The sequence below is a fragment of the Puccinia triticina genome, chromosome 11A, assembly GCF_026914185.1.
Source record: "Puccinia triticina chromosome 11A, complete sequence".
NCBI lineage: Eukaryota > Fungi > Basidiomycota > Pucciniomycetes > Pucciniales > Pucciniaceae > Puccinia > Puccinia triticina.
Window position 1 is genome coordinate 5,880,236 of NC_070568.1, and position 9,920 is coordinate 5,890,155.

A 9,920-nucleotide genomic window follows, 5' to 3' on the forward strand; every position below is an offset into this window, starting at 1 on the left:
GTAGCTTAACCTTAACCCGTCGTCCTCCCCAGGCCGCTCGACTTGTGGGTGCCGAGGACCAGATGAATGAATACATGCATATGCCAGCAACCAGTATGGGCTTTGTACCCAATTGGGCTCTCTATATTCATCCCTGGTCCGGTGGTGTAGTTGGTTATCACACTCGCTTCACACGGAGCCGCGAGAGGTCATGAGTTCGAGCCTCGTCCGGATCATTTCTTTTCGCACATTCAACAATGGTGGTGCTGCTTTTTTGGCCGAGGGATTCTGCATAATTACCCAAGGCCCAGTTTAGTTGGCCATCGTTGTATTTTTATGAGTGAGAAATTCAGCGCTAATTGGATTGTACATGCTTATGTAGATTTCATTATTGAGAACCCTCATGAGGCAGGGTTCTTCACTTGCTTAATCCGCTCCGCTTCTTCATATTGAGGCTCTCTTTTGACCTGCATTCTCATGTGGAAGAATTGGATAACAAACTACAGTGCACCAATTGATTTTTGGTTCTTCTTGGATTTGTTATACTCTTCACACTTGCTTGGTACACTCTGAGTCTCAGCATAAATACCCGTCTCTTTTTTTAAGAATTCAAGGTCCGATCAAGGCCGCAATTGATGTAGGACTGTTGATTGTCGCGCAGTTATACTGGCAGCAAATTTCACAACAGTAGAGTTCAACCCGCAATTCGACGATCAAGATTGGATTTAGAACCAAATAGGAAATATGCGCATAATGCTATGCCAGATTGGATAGATCGTCCGTACTTTATCATCCCAACAGTTTTAAATTTTACCAAAGACGGTTTGACCATTTAAGATAGTAGCCACCACTTTAACATTCAAGATTTGATCCGAGATCTGATCTCTAGATTTCGTAGAATCGAACAGGTTTTGATTGATGATGACAAAATCGGCCAATCTTCCAACCCGTAAACTTCCGATCTGGTTCTCAGTAAAGCCAGCAAAACTAGCATGAATTGTGAATCCATCAATAATTTCTTGAAGGTTTTCAATCCTTTCTGACGGATACCATCCTTCAGTGCCATCAATCTGACTGGGAACCGGTTTCCTTCTGGTAAATGCGGCATGTATTCCCATGAATGGAGATACAGCTGAAACTGGGAAGTCTGATCCCAGAGCTAAAGTGACGTTTTTTCTGGAGGATCGCAGGGTAAAAAGGAACAAATAAGAACCGTGTACAACAGTGACGCCAATGATAAGATTCTTTATCTTCAGTTGCATCAGGCCGAAGAGCTTACTTCAAAAGACTGTTCCATGCATAAGCCCCAAGGATTCTTTCACTTCCCAGTCGAGCCTCGGCGTAATCCATGTCAGCAATCGCTGCTGAGAGATTTCGAATTTCAGCATCAGAAATAAGGACGCGCATCCCAAACCTATATTTCATGAATCAAGGAGACTGACCATGGGTGGGCTGAACGCTAGCTATAATACCCATTTTCCCGATCCTTTCTATATCAGCATGTCGAAGGATTTGGGCATGTTCAATCCTGAGTCGGGGAAAGTTGAATGGGCGCGGTGAGTGAGCAGAGCTATTGAGGTTGCTCAAGACCTTTTCATATGAGTCGATCACCAGCGTATTGGCTCGGTCTCCAATCGCATGCGAGTTCACCTGAAACCCTGCATCGACCCAACGTTGGATAAGCGGAAGGAAAGTCTCCTCAGGAGCGCGCAAAATGCCTCGGGATAACTTCATGTCTGGAAATCATTTAATATCAAACCATTAACATTTAGTGGATCAGATGGAGTTGTGCTGGTTTGTAAATAAGAAGCTTCTCAACCTGAATAAGGCTCCCAAAGTGCTGCTCCCCAAGAGCCTAATGCACCATCCACGAACAACTTGACGCTCCTACAGGTAGAATTTGAAGAGGTTATCAAGGTGAGGCGGAAGATGAGGCGATTAGCATTGCTCACCGAAGGTTGAATTTGTTGCCACTGATTTTTTCGACCTGATCTCCGCAATATGTGTATCCACAGTTAACCATACCTGTGACCCTCACGGGTAACTTATCTTGAGCATCAAGTCTTTTGTAAAATTCTATCGTTTCTAGGTCTGTGGCAGCATCGTTCACAGTGGTCAATCCGAGAGACAGCATCTCTTTCGCTGTTGACTCAAGATATTTTAAGCGGTCTTCATCTGTCCTCTTAGGTATATTTTCATCTGTTTGGATGAAGTTGCATGGATACGGCGTGAGTGGGATTTTTCGATCGGGTCAGCAGGTCAAGACACCGACCAATCAAATCCATAGCATTATCGACAAAGACGCCAGTCGGATGACCATCCGGGTCCCGGACGACTTCGCCGCCCTCCACGTCCAAGGGAGGATTTTTAGCAAGTACCGAATCGAGAATAGCATCCGAGACCCAATAAGCGTGATAGTCTATTCTTCTCAAGACGATCTTCTTTCCCTGAAGTTTTGGGTTACTAGATAGTGCAGCCTGCGACCCACACCCTAGATGTCAACGCTAACGTTCGATAGAACCGGCCTATCACCTTCGAATCCGATCGACGGGTGGGCGCAGGTTATACATAGACTTACCGCTGTAGGAAACTGCTTGCCCTCAAACAATGTCTGATCCCACCCGCTCCCACGAATGATTTGATCCGGATTACCAGACTCCAAGTCTATGTGACTAATGATACGATCAATTACGGCTGTGACCTCGTCGAGGCCCGAATGGCAAAACGTGGAATCCGATTCCGAAACATCATTCATTGAAATCGAAATTATGCGTGGAAGATGTCGTGTGCAAATGAGAAAACATATCAGGAGTGAGCCATGCTTGTAAACTTGAAAAACCAGAATGCCAACCAAACCTCACATCGAACCGATTCGCAACCCACTAGATCAACCCCTACTAATCCTTCTCCGTACTCGAGAGGGTGTGCATGAGCATCAATCAATCCTACAAGACATGGAATCGGTACGGGGTCGCGTCAGCCAGGTACTGGATTGTGTTTCGGATTGCATGTCGTAAACTAATACCCTCGCCAACTACAGTTGGAAGGACGGAAGGAAGGAATACGTATACGGACCCGGAAGTACGGAGATTTCGCCATCCAGCGTATTTATCGTAAGTTGACCAACCTTGATCGAGCGGCTATAACTGAGCCACGATTTGATACGATGAAACCAGCGCAAGTGAGCTTGGGAGTTTTCAAGATCCACCCTCTTGCCTACAAAGCTAATCCTATCACCCTGGATGGCGATACACTCGGCGAAGGGACTGTCAGGCGTCGAAGTATAGATTGTACCTCCGGTGACACAAACAGCATTCGTACTGGGCAGGGCTGGCTGGACATGATACGCAAGATAGGCAAGTAGGAAAGGGGTGATGATACAGGCCACACTTTTCCATCCAACAACACAGCGTTCGACAGTGATCGTCGGCCTCCTCGTCGGATCCTTGAAGCTCTTGCCGCGTTTCGTGCTGAGCTTCTGTAAGTTTTGGACCGGACCAGTAGTTGTAGATGACATGACCACGAAATCAATAAAGCCGCGCTGGATGGGTCACAACCTGTCACAACTTCCATCAGCGTTTGATTTCAATTTTCGACTGTCCCCTACGCAAGAACCCCGTTGGCAGTTGCCGCCCGAGCAAAGCTCATCAGAAGCTGGGTAATTGGGCAAGATAGCCTTGCCGTGTGAAGCAGCACCCCTCAACCGCAGGGAGAGTGACTTAATCAGCTTGAGCCTGCAAGGTGGTCCGATCCAAATTACCATCTTATCTTAGCCCCGAACAGAACTGAACCCCCGGGACTTTTTCTTGCCATCTTCCCACCACACGGTCATTGGGAGGACTCAAACCCTCTCGATGACCGGTCTGGCCGGTCATCTCAAGGACTCAAGGTGCTCGATGACCAGCGTTTGTACACTACTGGTCATCGAGATGAATCAAGCTTCTTGATGACCGGCCTGACCGGTCATTGACAGAAATCAAGCTCCTCAATGACCAGTCTGGACGGTCGTTCTGGATGACCAGTACAAACTGGTCATCAAGAATGAGGACTCAAATTCTCTTGATGTGATCCGTCATCTCGAGGACTCAAGTCGCTTGATGACCAGTACAAACTGGCCATCAAGATGACACAAGCTTCTTAATGACCGCGATAACCCAAGATCCTCTCCCGATGCCCGGTACAAAACGGTCAGCGAGAGGACTTAAGCTGCTCAATGACCAGTACAAACTGGTCGTCGAGATGAATCAAAGCTTCTCAATGCCTGGTTTGTACTGGCCATCAAGTGTACAAACTAGTGGTGAGTGTTCTCAGCACAGTCTTAGGTGCAAACTCCCGGTCTCAATGGCAAGTGCGGCGAGCTTCCACGAGGTGGTGCAATTGTGGGCCTTGATGGCACCTCGGGACCCCGGCCGCAATGGAATTTTATGAGATAAAAGCACGCCCATTTCCTGGGAGTGATTCCTGGTTCCAATTTCCTGTTCTTGAGCATTTGGGGGGACTCAAACTCCAGGTCCCAGGAAATTTTTTTTGGCGGGGGAAATTTTTCCTGGAAAGTCCGACCTGGAAGACTTCCTGGAGGTGGTTTGAAACCCCCTAATATTTAGGGCCTGTAAGAGCATCCTTACCGGTCGAGCTATGTTGGCGCGAGTTTTGACTCGCAGCTGTTGCAAACTAAGTTAGCGACAGCGATTCAGCCGTATCGGTTCGGCTTGCGCGGGGTGGAGCTGAGTGGTGGGCGCGGGAAATGGCAGTTAGCTTCGAGCTAACCGTCACTAAATGTAGTGACGGTTAGCTGAAATTCAAGCTTCTCACTAATTTAGCTTGGGCTTAGCTACACCCGGTGTGGTTGAGATTGGTGGCTAAACTAGCTAATTTCGAGCTAAACTAGTCACCGGTAAGGATGCTCTAACATAGAGCATGAAAATTGAAATTTTCCAAATTTATTTGCCTCAAAATTTCTTGGGACAAAAACTGAGCCGGGCCAAAATGTAGACTTGAGCCCAAATGTGAAAAATTTAAACATTTGAACCCTCCACTATGTAGTTTTCAATTTTTGTGTACAGGGCAAAAAAAGTTGAAATTTTTCAAAATTGAGGCCCGTGGTACAGGCCCTTAAATAATTTTGGGTTTTGGATACATGGGGAAATCGGGGTTTTCCCAATTGGACCCGGTTTTTAGACCAAGCCTAGCAGCTCAATCACACCTGTGCTGCTTCATCTACCATGGCCAACTCAAACGCCAGCAAAATACATAGGGAGTTGAAAAATCGACTCCCATAAATTAATTTATTGACTCCCAAAACGTGTTTATGTTGTGGGGACCGTCTCACGAGGTCCAGACAGGGTCTGTGGGACCAAATTTTGACCCGCGCGAATTTTGGGAGTCGGAAAATTAATTCTGCTATCCAGAATGGGAGTTGGAATTTTAATTTCACAAAAAATGCCAAAAAATAAAGAAAAATTTATACCTCCTCACTGAGGCGCCCAAAGCCCCCCAAAATTTTACAGCAGTCAGAAAGTGCTCTTAAGAGCACATGGTGAGCTGCACGGCAGTATCACACCCCAGGAAATGGGTGTGCTACTGTGGGTCTAATTTTGGGGATTTCCTACTAAGGAAATCCGCCAAAGCATTAGCTATGTGCCCCAAAGCCCCCCAAAGTTTTACAGTGCGCAGAAATACTGCTGAAAAGAACCTTGTGAGCTTCTTGGAAGTAGCACACCCCAGGCAAGTTACGTGCAACTGGGGGTCTACTTTGGCGGATTTCCTACTAAGGATATCCGCCAGAACCAGCTACTGTGCTGAAAAGTGCACCAAATTTTGGATCATCAAGTTAAATAATCTGTACTAGAACATTCAGCTGCAAGGCAGTAACCCACCAACAGAAATAATTTTGAGTCAGCTGGGGCTTTTGGTCATACCTACAATGTGGTGAACAAGAGAGATCCCTGTGTAGAAATGTCAGGACCTCCGCTGCTCCAAGATGTTTCCCGGGTAAAGTCAGGTGATCTGGGAAACTCAGCTCCGCTCCGCAAGTACGTGTAGGGGCACAATGATCAAAGAGCGAGTAAACTAACGTATACATAACCGCAAAGACACATAGAAAAGCCGCAATAAACCATAAAATCCGCCATAAAGTACACAAAAGACAAACTCTGCAAGTCAAAACGACTCCGCCGCAAGTGGTAAAATCTCCGCCGTAAGGAATCTGTACCAGAGTAACAAGAATAACAAGAATAACCAGAATTCATGAAGAAAAACAAACATGAGATGATGGATTGGTGAAACTCTCCCCCCCCCCTCCGCACAAAAAGGAAAACAATGTGAGAAAGAAAACCATCCTCCTCCGCCCGCCCCTCACGCATGCCATCCGCCAAGCCCCGCTCCCACAACCACACACGTCATCCGCCCATTCCGCTCTCACGCGGATCTTCTGTCAACATCGCCGCACGTCATCACCCTCCATCAGACTCCTCTCGCCTTAGCTTACTCGCCCCTGTCTAGCCTTCAATTCCAGGATCCCACACGCCGCCTCCACCCCAGCTATGCCCGCTGATGTAGCCCGCTTTGGCTGCCACGGCTTCCCCCAGTCACAGCCTATACTATCCAGTCCGTGCCGGCCTGCTTAAGTTGAGTCCAGCTCCGCCGCCACCGCGCCATGGACATAGCCCCGCGCTCTGCCTCGTGGACATATTCCGCACTGTGCCGCTCCGCGCCAGCCTTGCGGAATACGCAGCCTGCAACCTCCGCGAACCCGTGCGGACACTTCGGGTCCCCGACCCGGTTTTTAGCATCACAACAAATAATTGCCTCTGTTATATTTATTAGTCCCTCCACTGCAGTTATTGGTCCCTCTGCCACAGTAATTTGTGCCTATGCCACAGTAATTTGTCCCTATGCCACAGTTAGTAGTCCCTCTGCCAAATTGAATAGTGCCTCTGACACAGTTATTAGTCCCTTCGCCACAGTTATTAGTCCCCCCGCCACATTTATTAGTCCCTCAACCACAGTTAATAGTGTGTCTGCCACAGATATTAGTCCCTCTGCCACATTTAATAGGCAGAGGGACTAATAGTTGGTGGAGGGACCAATAACTGTGGCAGGGGGACTGATAACTGTGGCAGAGGGACTAATAACTGTGTCAGAGGCACTATTCAATTTGGTGGAGGGACTACTAACTGTGGCAGAGGGACAAATGACTGTGGCAGAGGGACCAATAACTGTGGCAGAGGGACTAATAACCACCAGGGGGGATTTGGTGGCACTCTCTGGAGAGTTCCAAGCTGTAATATCTGTTGGGAAGTCTGCCATATGTAACCAATGTCCTTATGCGTAACTCAGTCATGATTCAGCCAGATGTTTGTGTGCAACTTAAACTATTCCAAACTGTATTTAATGTTGTGACATCTGGTGATTTAACCTCAAACCAGGAGGCTGTGGCACTCTAGAGAGTTCCAGACCATAATTTCTTTCTGGAACCCTCAAAGACTTCATCTGTTGCAGCAATGATCTAGAATTAGATTAACATAGAACTGGTACAGCAAGTTCAGAACCAGCACCTTCTTGCGCCACAAAATCTCAGTAGTGAGAAATTTTTGCAGGTCATGGAGATCCTGGGCTGGAGAGGTCTCAAATTCAACCAGCTTCAGCACAAGGGTGACATTGAGGTGTTTGATTTGGTTTTTTAAATTCTCCTGGTGCCAGCAATGGGTAGTTATGTTACGTTACATTATTCACGTAATTTGGGTAACGTAACTACCCTCGTTACCCGCAGCTTCCCGTTACGTTATTTGTAACGGGGTCTTTGCATGCCTTGCGCGTAACGTAACGGGCTCTTTTTTTGAGGTCGTTACTGCGCGTTATCCACCAGATAACGCGTAACGGTCCAAAATTGGCCGTTATCGGGCGTTATATGGCGCTCCGCAGGCGCCAGTAACGTAACAAACACCAATATTTTTCTGTCACGTTCCAGTGGTACCGTAACGCACTGCCGTTACGAATAACGGTAACGATAACGGCTGAAAAATCGTTACGTTACCGTTATTGGCAACATAACTACCCACCGTTGCTGGTGCCTAGAAGGAGCTGCATTTAATGCCTGCTCTCCACGGTCCAAAGCCATTTCATGAGTGTGGCTCTGGGTCTCAGGTGCAGTTGCTTAATTTTCAGCCTTCCACAGTGTCCAAATACTCAGTCTTGATGCTTGACTTTTTTTTCCTCAAATTGGTTTTTCACTCTTTCATATTTCTTTTCACTACTCTCTGTGCAAGGGAGACTTTGAGTGGAGTTCCAGGAAATAAAATTTAGCCTTTCTGTGAGTTTATTCTAGTAGATTTGAAGAAAAGAGCTCTGATAGAGGAGTGTTGATAGTGGGTTTTTTTTTATTGTTACCTCTAGATCTGATTGGTGCAAAGTCAATGTACTTTTGTCTTGAAAAATCTAGAATGATCAGAACCATTGGCCATCTCTTGAAAGGAACTGTCCTGCCAATCAAATCACAAGAATACCATTTTTGAGAGTCATGCTCCGGTGAGGCAGGAAAATTGTGAAGCTGTGGAACAGTCATTTGTTGGAGTTGGTAGTCTCACCAGCTCATGAGAATGGTCTCCCCATTCTGCAATCCAAGTGTTATATGTACATACAATGTATTACCTTTGTGATTACACATTCATGTGTGTAGGGAGTGCACATCTCAATGGCTGGTACAACCCATCCATTGAGGGGAGTACCCACTCCCTTTGATGGCAGTACAGCCCAGCAAAGGGAGTGTGAAATCCTCTTGATGGCTGGATTTTACCGCCAATCGAAGGGAGTACACATTCCCTTTGACAGCCAGGTTGTATATACTGGACATCAAAGGGTGTATTTACTCCCTTTGATGGCAGGCACAACCCAAACATTGAGATAAGCTCACACTCCGTTTGTTGGCTGGGCTGTACCGGCCATTGAAGGTAGTGGGTGCTGCTCGTGATGGCTGGTTTGTACCAGCCATTGAAGGGTGCACATACCCCCTTCGATGCCTGGTACAACTCTGCTGTCAAAGGGAGTGGGTACCCTCTTGATGGCTGGGTTGTACAAGCCATTAATGGGCACCCTGCCTTCAATTTCTGGGACAACCCCAACCTGGCTGACGGACTTGAAGGGAGGCTCCCTGCAATAGCCAAGTTCGGCGATGAGGCTATAACATGCTTCTCGCCTCACTGCAAATTTTGGTTGTCTCAAGATAGAGACAGATGTCATCTGGTCCAGCAAAATGTTTGGCCAAATATTGTGGCGGCAAATTGCACAGTTTGGCCCCCATTTTAATTTTATGGACATTGATAAATTCATGCCATTGAATTATGGGGGCACACCCACACCCTTTAAAAAAAGGGTGACTGATCTGCCTGAAAGAAACCTGCGCAAAGTGTCAATTGGCACCATTTTATCTCACACATTTTATATCTGCTGTCCTGCCCACCTCTTCCTCCCTCATAAACTTAGAGTTGTAACAGGAGGTGTCTTTTTCCAAAATTACAATCTACATGATATTTGACTGTTTTGAGTCAATAAAAATTGATTATTTTCACTTTGCAATACTCAGCAGAAGGTCTCTGTTACACGCATGAGGCTCCCTGTAGACTTGAGTCTGGCAGACACTTGGACAACACCCACATAGTCCAAATAAAGAAGGTGCAATCATTAAGAACAGCAAAAAATCTTTGGTTTTGAGCTGGATGTGACCACAAGAATAGATGGAAAGCTGAAAGTTTCTTCTACACTATTTCCCAGATAAGGAAAACAAATGCATCATACTCCCAGCAGGTCTCATGATGAGTTACACATGAGAGTAGAAATGGGTTGCAGCTGAACTTATCACTGACATATGACTGACATCAGACAACATGACTGACAGAATTATGGCTTGGCAATCTCTGGAGAGTGCCACCAAATCCCCCCTGGTG

General features: G+C 46.6%; 1 protein-coding gene across 1 annotated transcript; it reads right to left on the reverse strand.

The window, feature by feature from the left end:
* Window positions 1-782: 782 nt before the first annotated feature.
* Window positions 783-3,496, reverse strand: PtA15_11A573 (uncharacterized protein; the record flags this gene model as incomplete). The annotated part of the gene is made up of 9 exons (XM_053161495.1): window positions 783-1,155; window positions 1,259-1,340; window positions 1,422-1,715; window positions 1,799-1,866; window positions 1,932-2,178; window positions 2,252-2,456; window positions 2,558-2,673; window positions 2,841-2,924; window positions 3,055-3,496. The coding sequence occupies 9 exons, from the start codon at window positions 3,494-3,496 to the stop codon at window positions 783-785; spliced, it is 1,911 nt and encodes a 636-aa protein (XP_053025436.1).
* Window positions 3,497-9,920: the final 6,424 nt, after the last annotated feature.